The following is a 17,675-nucleotide window of genomic DNA, read 5'->3' on the forward strand; positions in this document are numbered from 1 at the left end:
TTGAGTGACTCAAGCCATGTTAGAGGCGCGGGTTCCATGCATATGGGAAAATGGATGACCTTTGTGTCGTCGTTGCCTCCGGCTGCCTGAACTGCCAGCGAGTAACACCGGAGCCATTGAACTGGGTTTTGCTTTCAGGTAACCTCGTCTTCATTACCCGCATGGTGAAAGCGGGAAAATGGTTATAGTTGTCGATTTCGTGTTCGCATTCGCGTTCGCGACGACTATTGATTACTTCCCTTAGATCACTGAAAATTGACGTTTTACGATTTTTTCTGCCATGGCGAGGGCTTTTTGCAGAGTTGGTGCAGCTGGCATCTCCAGCATCCTTATTTCGTCTTGGGGCCTCGCATTTACTTCGTCCCTGGCTATGTTGCCTTGGTTGGTTGACTACCTCGTTGTTGTTTCTTTGAGCCTCATGATGGCCATCGTGGGCCGCGACGTCCCTGCTGCCGTCTCGATGGGCCGAGTTGTGAGGAATAGATGGGATTGGCGACTCTTTATCGAGTAGTTTGTAAGTTTGTTCTGCGAGTTGCGCGATTAGTCCATTGCCTCACTGCGCGAGTTGAGCTGTTAATTCGTTATCTCTGTCATTAGGTATGACAGTTGATATAAGATTGATTGAGGCAATTGCTGCGAGTGGAGTGTTGTGTTCTTGGGCTTGTACTGCATCAAATGCTCTTTTGAGGTTCATGATGGGGATGTTTGTAGCTAGTAGTCATCGATGTTCAGCTCGAGTAACATTGCGTGCCCTTCTTTGGTTTCTTTGTTCAGAAGTTTCATCTTGCGGGGCGTTAGCTGATGACTGATCCTCTTAAACGTTATCGAGTTGTGCTATCCGTCGAGGGGTTCTCTGTTGGCTAGTACCCACGTCATTATTTTGTGTGATGACAAAAATTTCTCTGTCTAGGTAGTAGCTTCCAAAGTTTGATGTTGGAATTTTTGTAGTGCTTTCCTCACGGTTTGAAGTGAGCGGGATGCCTTCTTGATACAGGAGGTTGTCTATGTGAGCGACAAGGCGTGACTCGTAGTCATGGGCGAGGAAAGATGGCTTCATCCCCGGCCAATAAACGAATCTGCCTTGTGGGGTTGAAGTAACTACCAGACCTTGAGTTGGGCCTGATAATGGAATTTCTTGGACATAGTCCGAGTCGTAGTCGTAATCCTTAACTTTCCCGTGTTCGGGTTGGGTTCGAGCAAGGAGACCTTGGTGGACCTCGGCTGAGTTGAGGAGTCCGTACGGGAATCATCTTCAAGTTGAAGTCGACTTGCGAGGTAACTGGGGCTTCAGCTTGTGCCAACTAGTCCGAGTTGAGGTCGAGTCCGAGCTGTAGTCGAACTCGTTGTTGTTGACGTTGAAAACTTGGTTTTTCTCAGCGAAACCTTCCGTTTCCTGCTGAAGAAAGCTTTCGTCAAGAGGTTCCTTCTCCTGGATGCTAATGATGTGGCGCTGAAACGATCCAGCGCTGTCGGCAATGCAAAGCCAGGATTCGAAAACAAAGGTTGCGCCTGCCTCAAAGGTGGAAATAGGCTTGATAATGATGGATGCCATCGATCTCGCGCGGAGAAACTCGGTGACTTCCCCTACCTGGCACGCCAGCTGTCGGTGTTTTAGACCGGCAACCCGCCTAGGGGGTACCCTAGGTGGTCTTTTGTACGGTGGGTGTTGTCGAGAATCAAGGAGCTGATGGTGACGCAAGGAACACAATTTAGACAGGTTTGGGCCGCTAGATCGCGTAATACCCTACGTCCTGTGTGTTGATTGTATTGAACTTCTTAGCCTCTGTTTTGAGGGGGTCCCTGCCCACCCTTATATAGTCGGGGGAGCAACCCAGGGTGGAGTCCTAGTCGGACATGGTTACAGATTCCTACTCCTAGTCGGTAGAGTAGTTTCCTTGTCTATTCCGACTAGTCTTCAGGGGTCTGTGGAGGCTACGTCACCCTGTGGTGTAGCCTTCCATATCCTGATCTCATCCGAGTACGTCCCTAAGTGGGCCGTACAAGGCCTACTCGTGGGCCCGGGGATGTATGCCCGACACTCGTGCCGCCAGCGTAGCCGCGTGAGGGCATGAGCATGTTGCCTACTTCCTTGGCTCCTACATTGGCGTGGAGTATGGCTCGGCCGCCTAGCTCCAACATGGGCGCATGGCTCGGCTGCACTCACTTTAGTGAGGGCATATGGCTCGACGAAAGGGACATCAACGGTTGAGCCGGACCAAGTCGGGTGAAAGAGCATATATGCCCCTAATTCAATTTGGGCATTAATGATAACATGATCATTATGACTAACAAGTGTTTTGCAGTGGCATTAAATAAGTTAGTGCAATGATGGGCTTTCATGGCATTATGACCCTGTTGTGTCTTTGAAATTATATTGGCTCAAAGGATATGCACGAAGGTGAAGGCCAAGCTAGTTCCAAGTGTCGTTTGGAGTTGAGAGACACTTTGGAGTAGTGTTGGTCTTTTATTTTCCATTGACCATACATAAGGGGGCGAACAGTAGTAGCTTTACCTAGGTAAGTCCTTGAGTTGGATGTGTGAAAACAAGCACTTGGTAGAAAACAAGCAGTAGGTAGCTCAGTTCAAGCCTAGGGATGTGAAGTTAAGTCAAAACTCAAAGAGATTGAATTGGATGAGTTTTGCCTACTCAGAATGCAATGGATATGGTCACCATATGGTCTAGTGACAATAGTGTTATCTTGATTGTGCTGTGTTGGAAGTATGGTCCAGTGTGTACAAATAGTTTGCACAGGATCATCCTACAACCGATTTTGGGCACTCTCTATCTTGAGTTGTTGTGCACACCAATTTGTGCGGTCATCACAGTAGGTGTCACTGGATGACATGGTGACATCAACTCGTGATCGACTTTATTGTGCACGAGCAGTTTGGTCCGACGCCAACAGTGAAGTGAGCACAGTATAAGACAGTGATTTGTCAGTAATCGCTGAGGATGTGTACTTCCATGTGCACCGATTGATCCGGTGTGCACAGTAATGGTGCACCAGATTAGTTGGTGATGCCAGTTTTAGTGCACGTGAGGGCAACGGCTAGTTTCTTACCGTGGCCAATAAATACACCATGGCTTGTTCATGTTAGCTTTCTTGGCACTTTAGTGAAGCTGATAGGTTGATTTGGAGACATCATTAGTGCATGGACAGTAGTAAGTGTGCAACCATCCATCTCTTTAGCTTGTGTATGTCAAGTGAGGTTCTTTGCTTGCACTCTTGGTGATCGGCATCACCTAGACGGCTTGGTGGTGGTGTTCTCGGTGAGCTCTCAAGGCGGAGTCTTGTGAGAAGCCCCAGGAAGGTTGCGCTAGGTATTGGAATCCACCGATCTAGAGTGGATAATGGATTACCACTAGAGAGCACTTGATCCTTGAGCAAACCAAGGGGGAGCTATACCGCTCCATTGAGGAATAGGGGAGAGTGCCAACTCTTCGATGCCTTGGGAAAAATCAGTGTTCTTACATTTCATGTTTCAATTCCTAGAATTGACATCCTATAATAGGGCTAAAACTAGGTTGCAAACCTTTATGCGAGTAGGATAGACTCACTAATTAAGGTTGTAGGCATATGTGGTGATTAGGCTTGTTTCTAAATTTTAATTTTCGCAAAAATTTGTAGAAGCCTGATTAACACTCACCGGGGAAGCACAAGTAGTGACGGAGAAGGGCGTCAAGTGGACCAGGAGGGCAACTGGGTAAAGGCACGGTGTTGGGGGAGAGGGGTGGAGGTAGACGGGAGGAGCCATGGAGGCTTGGGGTGGATTGCAAACTGGAGAAGAAGAAAGTGGAGAAGAAAGAGAAGAGGGGAGGAATTGAAAGAAAAAGGAACTAAAAGGAAAGACAAAACTGGAAGAAAAGAGATAAAAAGTTGGCAGAAAAAAGGACACAGTTATTTTGGATATTTGAACTCTTTTCCATTCTAAAAAATTAGAAGTCATTTTACCAAATATTTTTCTAACAAGTCAATTCACCAGAGGAGTAGAGCTCCGCTCCAAATGGGCCCATGAATCCTTAGACAAATTTTAAATCACATAATAACTTTTTTTAGAGGAGGAAGTATGTTCTAAACTGGCCCCCTTTTCACCAATTAATACATCAAGTGGACAAGCTAGCTAGGCAATATCTGTTGCAATCACATCACTTTGAAATAACTGCAGCAAGGTCCAAATTATGATGGGGAGAAATTCATGCATACAGCCAGACATGCCAGATCATAAATTTTCTCTTGTTTTCTATTTTCAGAGTAGCAGTTTACATTTGGCAAAAGCACTACATACATGATTTCTTTCCTTGGCAGATCTCTCCTAGAAATGAATGTGAGAGCCTACCTTCACATAAAATGTAGGGGAAAAAAAGAGGAAGCAAAAATTTACATAAGGTGCACTTAAGCATGGAACTGCTTCTAATTTTTCTACATGCTATAATAATTCAATGCACAAGGGTTCATGGAAATGATTGTCAATTTGTACATTCCTATACGACGCTTGCTGATTTATATCTACAACTATCAAAGACTTGAGCTAACAATTTTTACATAGATCTTCCCAAGGAAAAAGACACCTAGAAAAGAATGGCCAGATAAACCCGACTACCCAAAAAAGAATGAACAAAATTGTAACAAGTCAAAATCTATAAACATTGCAAAAAAAGAGTTATTCCCTGAATACTTCCCTGCCATTAGAGGTTCTGCATGCACGTCTCACAATTCCGTCAAGAGAACCTGGTCGCTGTCCTGACCACTCTCAGCCACTTGCGGGTTGGGGATGATTGCTGGAGGTGACCATTGATCTGGGACGACAAGGAAGTAAGCCGACATGGCTTTCCTGAACCGCTTCTTGTACTGCTTTGGTGAAATTACTGTTGGTGACACATTTTTCGGTCCACCCAATATGCCTGAAGCTTTAACCCATGTCTCTAGGTGTTTGTCCCACGTATATTGCCTCATGAAATCTATAATTCCCATTACAAGTTCATGCCTTTTCTCATCAACACCAACAAGTAAAGAATAATCCATTACATCAATGGACTGCAGCAAAATGCCAATAGTTATGTCAAAAAGTTGCACCGGATCAAAAGGGTACATATTAGACAGGAATTCTATCAGATAACAGCATGTGTAGAATTTGAAATTAATAGTTTTCTAAATGAAGAGTTTTAAGCAGAGCATCAAATAGTTGAATCCTTTGGATTTATGATGATGTTCATCTTTTCATATCACAGCTATAGATTTATCACATAAACTTTATGGGTCTAGATAATATCATGCATGTTTGGTTCTCTTATTCCATAAACATAGCTTCCTTTTCCAATCATATTACGTGGCACCGACGAGACACTGGCAACCATGCATGTTAGGAGTGAACCTCATATTTCACACATTATGTACCGGTTACAAGGAATACATTATGGACACAGAAAAACAATGCTATATGGGCATGCTATGAGAGTTACAACAAAAAGAACTGGTAGGCAAGAATCCTAGGGTGCCACTGATTATATATATAATATAATTTACATAAGTTTGCTTGGGTACAATTAACACCTAGAAGTTCAAGGGTTTATGATATTTGTACATCAGAAAAGTACAGTTTGTTTCTTTTCACATAAGACAAAAATGTTACTTGTGTTCCAAGTGCACAGTTATGCTCTTTTAGAGGATAGTACGCTCCATTTCACATATGGATGGATTACTATCAACAAATGGAAAGGAATAAAACAAGCCTGAGTTTTAAGCATATGATTTCTACTCACAGCAAGAAATGAAGTGTCATTCCAAACAGCTCTCTCTAGCAGCCGCTTTGCTTTGTTTCCAACAAAAATAGGGGATGTAGGCATCGCTTCAATTAAGTTCTGATCAAGAAGCACTTTATCGCTACCATTTGAGTCCGGGTTATATCTTGATCTTGCAGAACCCTTTAAATCATACAATGTTGTCACATTACGCTCAAACAAAAGATTTTCCATCACTAGGACATCCATCCTCATCTCCTTACCACCTTTCAGGCTCTTAACCTAGTCAGAGGAATATAGTTTCGCATAAGTGACTAAATAAAAAATAATGCTGAACATGAAAAATACAAAATCTGCATTCACAAAGATCAGAATCAACATGGCATTGCTACCAAGATATATATGGATGCAAAATTGACATGGTGTTCCAATCTTTATTGTTATTGGAAGGCCGTGAATGTTGGGTACTTGTGGAACAGTTTGGATCCAACTGTCAGTGTCACTTCTAGGCTGCTGATCACTCGATGGACAGTTGGATCAAAATTAATGCCTAGCTAATACTGTGAAATAAGGATTTAATAAGATATGTACAATGTTGAGGGCTTGGCTCACATAAAAACAATCCACTCTTAGAGGAGCTAATAATGATATTTTCCTTGCTTTTCCTGCTGCAGTCTGATGCGAGTGTTTGGGTGCAATCTGATGGTATCATAACAAGGAAAGCATAGGTATCTAGTTACCCCATCTTCTATGAAATACATGCCATTTTTATTTTGCAAGGACTTAAGATGTGGCTTTGACAACTAGCTTTTCTAACCAAAATAGATCACAACCAACAAATCACTTTGGTGACAAATGGAAAGAAAAGAAAGTTACCTGGTAAATGCCTAGAATTTTTGCAATGCAAGTAGGACTACCAGTGTAAATCGACTCTGATACATATTGGAAGTAGTCTGGAGCAAATTTCATGAAAGACTCTAATTCAGTTTTGGTAACCTGCTTAATTATAAACCGGTCATCCATTGATTTTGCAAAGAATACATTGCTCTTGCCTCCTTGAGCACCCCATTTCTTGCAACGACTAAGGGACTTGATAAAATCACGCTCTGATGGACAGCACATTCTCCTCAGAGCATCAAATTGTTTCGCATAGTAACAAATCACAGTGTACTTCACCTGTCCCAAAGGACCTTCATCCCCAAAATTCACCTTGATGTGACTTACTTTTCTAGGTACAAGTGGATCTGAAGCAAGTGGGTTCTTGCTTCCTGACACAGAGAGGATGTTGTCCTCTGTCGAGATAACACTTCTCAGAAGTTCAGAAGTACAGTCATCCAATTCAGTTAATGAGGCACTTCTCGAATCACAAAGTGGGAGTGAACTGTCTATTGTATCTCGTTCCAGCTCATCTGACATCTGAAGATGATATTCGTGGGAGGCCAGTGCATAAGAGATAATGCTAGTAGGTTCATCATCATAAACTCCAACAACAATGTCACTGATTCCTATAGGAAAGATAAATTTTGGTCCAATTTGACGCTCAACTTCCCTTAAGAAGGGAACATATTCAGGAGTATATTCATTGAGTGCATCAAATCTGTTTGAACGATTCCATTGCTTATTGAGGGAACGGTAAAATAGTAAGAAAGGCATTCTTATCCAATTAGAATGATCTGCTGCACTGTCCCCTAGCTTGTTCAGCAATAGAGAGGCGCATGAAGGTGTGGTATCACCCATATGTTCTTCTGAATCCTCTGAGGATGCTGTAGATTCCAGCATGGTTAACTTGCTAGGAACAGGATCATCTTTACCGGTCCATTTTGCTTCAAGTGCATTAGTCACATCCAATACACTAGGAAACTGGCCTTCTGAAAGGGTGCGCCGAGCAACAAGATCTGGCTCCAAGGGTAGCCAGTCACCACTTACACTGACACTACTGTACAGAGGAGTTTTAATGTCTCTTTGGAGTGAATCCAGGTCACTTGTACTCATTTGCTGGTCATGACTGGAATTTGTACTAGTACTTGCATCAAGTCCAGTGCGATTCCCTCCAAAAATGCTTTCCTGAAGACACTCAACATATTTAGAATCTTTGCTGGTATACTTATTCCCACTAACTTCACTTTGAGGCTTTGTTAGCGCATTTAGCTCAGCAACACTATCTGCAGAATGGATCTTCTCCTTGTCTCCTTGCTTGAAATTAAATAACTCGTGAGAACATCTATCTGATCTTGCAGCAAACACCAACCTTTTATCCCACAAGTATGAATGGAAGAGTAACTGTCTTCGCAGCCGATTGATCTCAAGGATGTCTGGTTGGCCTTTCTGCATATCCTTTCTCAAAACTTTATTCAGGCATCCCTAATTAGTACAAATGGAAATAAATCATGTAAGTATGTAACATGAACAATGCACACATTCAGGAGTAGAGGCATGGAATGGCAACGTTTCTGCATCTGCTGTGGGTACAATTAATTAGGGTACATCTTCAAATGTAAACAACCATGCAAACTGCATAGCACTACACTCAAAATGTTTTCTCAAATATGCAGGAGAACTGCATATCATTGCATTAAGATAGGAGAAAGGCCAAAATAGCCACACTTGCCCCTAAGGGTGCCTAAGATTCAAAATGTACTATGACGATTTTTCTAGTTACATTGATTCCCAAACAAGTGGTTGTCTAGCACCTCGATATGTCATGGCTTATATGAAGATACTATATCATTAAAATTAATCAATCATATTAATTGCTCCAAATGTCCCATTACCTTGACATGAAATATTTACATGTGCTTCGATACCAAAACACCACCAATCAGACAACATTACAAAGTTGAGTGTTCACCTATCAGTGACACTATTTGCAGATGAAGTTCGAGAACAAGTTGACTGTCTAGAGGTGTGTATTTCCATGGCTTGATGTTACAAGGTTATCTATTTAATAATTATCAATAATCATGCAAAGTCTCCTGCGTTGTTCGAGAAAAAAATAATCATGCAAAGAAAAGAAACAGTATGGAAAGGCACTGCACCTCGAATTCTGACTTTTCCTTCCGAAGCATGCTTTCAAGCTCAGCAATATATGAGCTAAATTCTATGTTAAGAGAACCGCCTTGAACCTTTTTGCCAGATATCAAGCGTAAAGCATGTAATACTTTATCAAAGAGATATTTTGCTCGCTCAATAACCTAACAAAATTGGATAAAATGTTAACCATTTAGCCAAAAGGCTAATCAGCTTTGCAATGGAAACCTTGAACACTTGTGTTATGAATTTTGAAAGTTGGGCAAAGATGGACACAGCTGCAAATTTTATGCAAACATAACCTACTGACTGCTTATGCGACATACCTCGTTTGCTTCTTTTTGTATCCAATCCAAGGGCTGGTGACCAAAATCAAGTTTATGAGGTGGCAAATAAACAGAATGAACACTAATAGGAGCATAGCGGAAGCAAGCAACCATTTTGCCAAACCTGTTTGCAAAAAAAATAAAAAATAAATCAGAAACCAAGATAGTGATTACTTTAATTTCAAGTAAAAGTAAGGTATGTGATCATTCTTTGAATGTGACTAATAAAATCAACATGGAAATGAAATTTAGAGCACATGGGCACAAATGCACCATTCATATATGTCATTGATTGTGTACATGTGATGTTTATTAACCCATTTCCTTTTTGAAAACTCAAGCACACATCTACACAAAATTGATGTTGAGGATATGGGGTGCATGGGCACAAAAGTGTACTTTTGCTTTCTCAAGTCTAAAAGTACAAAAAATAAGAATGCTGCTCACCCATAGAACCGGAGGCAGTCCCTGTGGAGAGAATGACCGCAACTGGCCACCCTACTTGCAGCTGCATGGTTGGAAAAGCTAAGTTCCAAAAATTTACCAAGTGATAAACCCCAGGCAGCATCAGACATGACAATCCTTTGAGTTGCTGGAGGAAATCCATTACTCCAAGGACACTTCAGACATCTGTGCCACATCCAAATCTTCCCATCCCTTTCACCCGACAAAACAATTTCTGTAAGTTTTCTAACTGATATCGTTAGACTTCCCTGGCGATGAGTATAACAATGGACATGGGCTTCAGGTGGCTTGTCACAGGAACGGCACTGGTATCCCTGCAAAGGTATTGTAACCACGTTGAGGATGGGAAAGAATGTAAAAAGCTTTTTGGAACTGGAATGAAAAGGGAAAGGGGACCTGATCGAACAAGTAGTCCCGCAAAAACCTTCCAAGAGGCTTGTCAAAATTACCATAATACTTGATGCGTAACAGCTGGGAACGCTCACAAATAGTCCCTTTCCATACACATCGTGTGGACAATGAGACTAAGATGCTCTGATGGTCAGAAGCCACAACTTCATCGTTATTTGATGTGCTACCATCTCCTTGGTTGGTCTCTTGATTTTGTGGAGCAGCACTAGACACTGGTTGGACTACCACAGCATTGTTCTTGCTGATGGTTTTGACATTAGGCAAAGCATATGAACCTTCTAATGACTCCTTGATATAAGAGCTAGCGATATTAGTGCAAGCTTCAACTGTGCTGTGGCGATAACAACTCAATGTGCTGGCTGAATCCATCACTATCGTTTTACCACGTGATCTTGTTGAACCATCATGATAATCACCAAAATGCATACCTTTTTTTTCCACAGTAGAATTTCTAGGAGTATGGTCAGTGGGCGCACTGGATGTAGCTGTAGAAGATATGGAAACAGAAGCTGAAGTTGCAGTGACCTTAACTAGTCCATTTCCATCACCATTCCCATGGTTGAAATTGCCACTGTTAGCACACAACGGTCCATAAGAACAGGAGTAGGTATTTTGAGAGGTAAGGCACTCACTGGATACTGGTGCTTCAACCTCAGCTGTTTCACCTGGGTCAGTTGGCATATTGTAGTTGGTGCCAAGGTGATCAAAACTATCAGTTTGCTCGTTTTTACAAACATTAATTGTGAAGCCTGGCACTGCTGAAATGGAATTGTCTGCAGTAGATCGTTTGTCTGGCAAGGCTACAGTCAATGGGGATTTCAACGGAAGTTCTGGTAGGGTGGCACCTTCATCTGCAAGGAAAGATGTTTCCAACGCCAAGTGATATGCTGCGAAAATTCCATACTGGACCACATGCTTAATTTTTTTTAGCTCATCCATGCTACCACCCTTCAGCAGAACCTGAGGATGATATAGGCCACAATAAAGTTGTGGATTAGTGTAGAACACAAACATCTGATTGTATGGTGCAGATAAACTGGAGGACAACAGGAAATGTAAAGTCCCTTCAGCTCGCTAAAAAAAGGGGTACTGGAGCTTTCAACAGGAAAACTTCATTCACTTTGACAATTCTTTTGGTTTTAAAGACTATGAGCACAATCAAGGGAGAAGGGTGTTGTTAAACGCAACCAATGTGGCATTATTTGGTGTCCGTCAATCCCAAAAGAAAAAGAAAAGGAGCAAAATGTGCATCACTTACAGTGCAACCCAATGGTTTTGGGCATCCTTCAAAGAACATCATGGTCTTCACCATTTTCTTAGCCACATTACCCGAGTTAACAGAATGTTCATCATATTTATCTACATGAAATAATTCACAGTAACCAAGCTTCTGAGATGGTAGGAGATCAATAGAAGGAACTATCTGAGCACCTGTGCAACGAGCAATACGCTGCAAGAGGGGCTGCTTGATATTTAAAACCAATGATATGTTTTTTTCTAGAAGCAAATCTTGAGCATAGCGAGAAACTGAATTCTCAACCAAAAGCAAGTTAGGTTTTTGAGCAACAATCTTCGCGACTGCCATTTTAAGGTGATCCGTTTCCTGTATACCAGTGAAAAAATATATATCAGAACAGAAATTTAAGATTGCATACTACAAACATAGAAGTCCACGAACCTGCTGAAGCAATGTATCAATACTTGACAGCTGATTTGTTACTCGGTGGTACTCAAGAGCTCCTGCAAGTAGTAGGAGACGAGGCTTTTCTATTCTAGTTGTCATGCGCCTATGTGCGACATTCTTCTTACAGGCCACTCCTTTTACAACAATACTGAAAGTAGGGCATAATGTCAGATAATAATACATAAAAGAGTTCAATTAGCTAGAAGTAAAATCCATAAGTGGAGAAAGCATTTGCAAGACAGGGCTTCATGCAGAGGGCCAGATACAGGTTAGGTGATTAGATTCTAGGTGAAGAATAAGGCACCAGGCCAATAATCTTCAGGGTATATGAGCAGTAGGCAGCAGCCGAGCCCAGCACATTCGTCACGTGGCCACAGAACTTTACCCACACTGGACTATATAACTTTTCTCACAGCAAGCTTGAGAAAACAATTACGATGGTGTCCAGTGGTCTCATGGGTTTTGTTCAACTTGTCATAGATATGTCTGAGGCATTCATAAGCAACCAGGTATACATTCTGTAATAAACAATACTACACAATTATCCATTTAACAAGTGCTAAAAAATGTGCAATAAAACAGACTGCGATTACAATGCATAAAATGTTGTGTACTTTTAATAAGTGGACATTTGCAAGTGATAGAGTATGTACATGCCATAGGGGCATCACATCATAACAACATTCGATGGACCATATCTTCCTTCATATGTTATTTGTCTAGTTGAATACACTGTTTTCATAAGCATCATCTCTTTATTGAAGTTATTGTTATTTGCTACAATTTGATTCAGTTGCAATTTAGCAATGATTTTGATCTGTTAAATTAGAGCTGGACAAGCTCCATTTCTGGGTCTGCTACTGTCTTTTTTTTATGTATCAGTGAGCATCACAATTGTAGGCTTGTTGTTAGCTGAACATCGTATGAACAGTAAAAAAGCAGTTCACCTTTCACTGCGGTGCCCGCATGCTAAACACTTAACCTTGACATATCCACCAGGATCCATGCCCCCACCTTGGCTCGTGTCTGGCTTGAGGAAGTTGGCAGCTTCCCATGATACAGAAGTAACAATCTCCAACCAGCCCATGTCATCATCTTCATGCAACGAAATATTCTCCACCTCCAACAGCTGAGAAATCAGAGCCCTGAAATGTCCATCAATGACATTCTTCATTACTTTCTTATGTTCTTCACCAGACCGATCTCTACTTCGAAATTCTCCACTGCCAAAACTACTTGATGATCGAATTCGACACTGCTCCCCATCAGCTATGCACTCATCATCGTCATCGTCATCAAACAAGTCACCTCCCATCTCATCATCTTCATCTTCTGGTTCAGGAGGAAGCCAGAAAAGTTCATCCTTTTCGAAATCCACTGGATTTGTATCATTACTTTCCAGAGCGTAAATGGACGAAGCAGCTCCACATTCAGAATTATTATCAGGTTCTTGTTCATTCTCCAATTTGGCAACGGGCAGTGTGCTGGGAAACCCTTGATCAACCACATCAGGGGATACTTCTTTAGAGATAATAGATTCTTCAACCGTTTGCGACATTGTTGTATTGTAGGATGTATCAAGCTCATCGAACTCATCTGGGCCATAATATTGTCCATTCTGCTGTTGATCAGAGCAGTAAGCAGGGTATTCTTCATCTTCATCATCGCTCCTTATTTAGAATATCATGTGACAAGGTAAGCATTAGCGGAGCATTTTAAAATTGTCAGTTAGTCAAATGCAGCACATAATGAAATGAAGGTAAAATCAATGCATCTCAGTCAACACTACACTGGATAATAATGATGCTGTTTATTTACTGAATGAAAAAAGTCAAAAACAGAGCATGATATATTGTACTTTAACTGGATAACATTATACCATGCTACGTTTCAAACTGAATACCTGTTTGTGTAAAAGCCAAACTGAACTGAAGAAGAGTCATCTTTGTTTGAAACAGTGGACATGATTTTCTCAGGCATATGAGTGTCTTGCATATTATGGGAGGCCTTGTCATGACTACTGCTGGCAACACAGCCCACATGCTGATAATTTCCAGTAGAGTAAGATCCAGCCGTTGTGGTAACACTATTGATGGTAATAGTTGACTTGGTACTGAACAAACTCGCCTCAGACAGGGAAGGGCTGAGCACCGGCAGCACCTGTTTGAGGGAAGTGACTCTTTCTTGCTCCCATTGCTTGAAGCAGAAGGTGCAGACACGTATCCTGTCCCCCTCATCGACATGTCTGTCAGGGCCACTTGAAACTGGGATTGAGTTCACAGTACACTTACCACAGAAAATTCGCCCACAGAGACGACAATGATGCCTGCGGTTGAATATGGTGAATTGCGTGTCACATTCATAGCAGACTCGGCAGCTGTGGTCAGGCATCCAGAAGTCCCTGGAGAAATTGTCTGGGTTGGAGCGACGCGGCAGCCATGATGTCAAAAGTTTAACTACATCAGAAAATGTTTTATTTGGGTCCTCCATTGGTAGCTAAAATGGTACCACCTCAAAGAAACCCCCATACTTGCATCCTCATCTGCTGCAACAGAAATCTAGCAAGACAAGAAGGCAATCGTTACAACAAAGAAACTAAAAAGATTCTGCAAAATTCAATGCACAAATATACAATTTCCATGCACTGAACCCCCACAACCAAAAAAGAATAACTGTGCTCTGTTTGTAGCATGATGCTCCTCAATGAACAATGCAATAGCTTGACAGTATACTGACATACAAACACGAAACCGTGGCACATTTATACACTGGCCCATCTAACATGACAGTACCCTACATTCTAACAAAATCGGATCAAGTGGTCAATATGGCATATCTCTCACTAAATTCAAAATGGATATGATTCCTAAACAACAAAGAAATAACCTAGCGAGCCCCTATCAAAACTCACAATTTTCATAACCCAATCATCTGACACGGTAAAAGAAATAATTACCAAGTTACAAATGGCAAGCCACTCTGCACACATCTTCTCACAATCAACTTGAAGTCTTCCTTTTGCTGTTTAGTAACCATATCGTTGATTCCTTTTGTGCTTTTGAATTTAGTAAAAGATATGCCATATTGATCACTCGATCTGATTTTGGTAGAATGTAGATCATTGTCATGTTAGATGGAGCAGTGTATAAATGCTTCACGGTTTTGTGGTTATATAAATGAGGCGCATAACGATTAGATGTTGCGTATTTTTCTTTATGAGGCATGGACTGCAGTAGACCATGAAAATGAGATTCTCAATCAGACTAAGCAGGATGCACTACTTAGTGAATAAACATAAACCCTCTTTTGGATCGATGGTATACATTATGGCTTCCCTACTATTAATGAAACGTAGTTTTATCTATAAAAAACATAGATTTAAATGTGGAAATCACCATATTAGTATTTTGACCAAATGATAAAAACTCCAACTTACCTAAATAGACTTCCATATGCCATTACCACGGCTAGCACCAGTGTTGTTGAAGGTTTCCTAAACTAAATAATTGTAACCAATCGGTCCTATATATGTTGTGTGCTCAATGGATTGTGATTTACCCTTGATGACTACCAAAATTGTTTGGACAAAAGAAGTAGTAGCCTCCTGATTTCTGCAACTCCTCAACTATAAATCAATTGAGACGACATTGAAGTAGTTCAACTGCACCTGCATTTACCTGTGTTGGAGTTGCTTAGGTCTTTGAATGGAGTGTGATCCCCAGAGCATTTTGAAGACACCATCTACAAGAGAGAAAGATAACAGATAAAATAATCAGCAAACAGTTGTTAAACAAAAGAACAAGCACTACTGTTATATTATAAACCTGAACTGACACAAATATCTCCTTCCACACCAGTGTAAATTCTTCCATGAAAAAAATAGATTCTTGAGCTTTCTGAGAAATAATATAATGGTTCTGGTTGACTCCAGCTGTCAATTTGGTTGATGAATTTCTTTACCTTTCTGAGGGCTAATGGTTCCTTGATGGTTGACTTCCACCTGTTTATTCAGCTGCTGGCTTCATCTCCTCTGTGCTGTATGTCAATTGTACCAGCGAGAAAGACCTGAGTACAAAAGGAATTATGATGACATGTGCCAATTTGACCACTTCTTTGAACACACTGGAGAGGAAGGTTTGAAATATTGTTTGATTCTATAAAATTCTTAGAACCCTGATGTGTGCAAATAATATTTCAGGGTGATCAAGTATTGCCAATGCAGTGAATGTAGGAGAGTGTTCTGAATTGAAATTTATACGTGGCTGACTTAGGCATATATTTACTGGAAGTAAACAACAATTTCACAGGTAGCACAACTGAACTGGAGGGACAATTTAAAAACTTAAATTGGCATGTTTGCTAAGACTGCTACATTATGCATGGGGTACTTCAAAGGACGACAATATCACCACATTGTAATGTCTGGAGAATAGGTAATGTATTCTGGCTGGAGTACTTCAAAGGACAAACCAGCAAACAGTTACAAACCTTGTGGAATGCTTGAATTTAAATTGTGGTCCTCCATAAAAAAAGTTAGCCAGAAAATCTTCATCACATGTCAAACGATTGTGTTGGCTTAAAGCCACCGCTCAGAACTCTGTTTGAGTGCCTGTCAAACTACCAAGTACCAACTATGAACTATGCCCCGAGAGTCACACCTATATAATTCAGAGAAGTTCAAAGAAATGTGCTGCCAGAGTCATGCCTGCATAATTCAGAGAAGTTCAATGTTTAGATATCACAAATGAAAACACATGGAAAAATCATTATGGTTCATGCCTGTTCCTATGAGGATGATTTTTGCTACAAATAAATATAATGTTGAGACAAACTCCAACCGAGTCATCATACAAACAAACAACAGTGTCCACGTAGTCTAACCTAATGCGACTTGACGGTGATATACATTGATACTTCTGGTATGAGGGTTAAGTATACGAGATAAGACAAAGAAAGTATTGAATAGTCAAGGAGTAGACCTGATAGGCTCCTTCTTCAGTTCCAGTTTTGAATAAAAAGGTTTGATCATGCATAATCCACAAAAATCATCCAGATTTCAACAAACGCCTCGTCCAATTCACAAAATCCCAAACAATCCATTCTCACCCAAAGAAATACTGCGGACGAAGGCTATTCCATTATCCACATTGTAAAGCAATTCCTAGAAAGCTATAACCCGTACACGACCTCATATTTCCAGATCACCAGACAACGGCCAATCACAATTCGAATCCTCAAATGGTAACAATGTGTGCTCTCCTCCGAATCACGATCAAGCCATACCACATAAAGGAAGGCACGAATCGGTTTTCTCCTACCCCAAATGGCCAAATCCTTGAAACGAGATCGAGATGGAAGGATGGGAAGAGCATGTACGGTTTCCACTCAGGCCACACTGAAACACCAATCGATCTGTCCGAGCAAACAAGGGCGTCCTTACCTAGGGAAAGGTGAGATGAACCCAATGCTGGATCGATCAGACGCGACGGGGCCAGCAACCGCGGCCCGCCGCCGTGGTGGATGCGGTCTCGAGGAGGCACGGTTAGGGGCCGAGGACAGCGACGGTGATACCGACGCGGCCGTTTTTTGCGGCCGGCGAGTGCGAAGACGCCGGCGGCAGGATTAAATAGCTCGGGATGGAGGAGGATCGCGGCTTGTGGGTGGCTGGGAGGGGATCGGCCGTCGGCGGCGGTCGCAGGAGCAGAGGAAGCAGGAAACGGGAGGGGTGACGGTTTTTTTCCTTTGGGTGTTTTTTTTTCCGGAGCGCGGAGCGCGGGCCACTGGGCGGACGGGCGGAAGGGAGCGAGTGAGCGACGGACCACGAAGAGTCGAAGAGTACCAAAAATAGGTCCAAAAATGCATACACACATCTTTTCTACACCGAAAAACTGTGAAAATCTCTAATTGTGTATTTGCTTAAAATTCAGCACTCCCTGTAAATTTCAGAATTACAAATATTCTAAAGCACGGATTATTTGTAGAAGAACAAGAATCTAATTCTACTTGCAATTTATATGACCGA

At 41.7% G+C, this 17,675-nt stretch overlaps 1 protein-coding gene across 3 annotated transcripts; it reads right to left on the reverse strand.

Moving 5' to 3' along the window:
* Positions 1-4,214: 4,214 nt before the first annotated feature.
* LOC117852264 (1-phosphatidylinositol-3-phosphate 5-kinase FAB1B) lies at positions 4,215-17,441 on the reverse strand. Of its 3 annotated transcripts, none has more exons than XM_034734277.2 (15): positions 17,094-17,441; positions 16,142-16,358; positions 15,614-15,718; positions 15,331-15,394; positions 13,557-14,211; positions 12,601-13,323; positions 11,648-11,801; positions 11,228-11,572; positions 9,955-10,929; positions 9,541-9,872; positions 9,094-9,217; positions 8,776-8,931; positions 6,617-8,101; positions 5,762-6,022; positions 4,215-5,036 (listed from the first exon to the last, which is right to left on the reverse strand). In XM_034734277.2, exons 5-15 carry the CDS (start codon positions 14,141-14,143, stop codon positions 4,710-4,712), a joined length of 5,469 nt encoding a protein of 1,822 aa, XP_034590168.1. In that variant the 5' UTR covers positions 14,144-14,211; positions 15,331-15,394; positions 15,614-15,718; positions 16,142-16,358; positions 17,094-17,441; the 3' UTR covers positions 4,215-4,709. The 3 variants fall into 3 exon arrangements, with proteins under 3 accessions (XP_034590168.1, XP_034590169.1, XP_034590173.1); XM_034734278.2 differs by lacking the exon at positions 17,094-17,441 and adding an exon at positions 16,633-17,008; XM_034734282.2 differs by lacking the exons at positions 15,331-15,394; positions 15,614-15,718; positions 16,142-16,358; positions 17,094-17,441 and adding an exon at positions 15,090-15,302.
* Positions 17,442-17,675: the final 234 nt, after the last annotated feature.

The sequence above is a fragment of the Setaria viridis genome, chromosome 4, assembly GCF_005286985.2.
Source record: "Setaria viridis chromosome 4, Setaria_viridis_v4.0, whole genome shotgun sequence".
Classification (NCBI taxonomy): domain Eukaryota; kingdom Viridiplantae; phylum Streptophyta; class Magnoliopsida; order Poales; family Poaceae; genus Setaria; species Setaria viridis.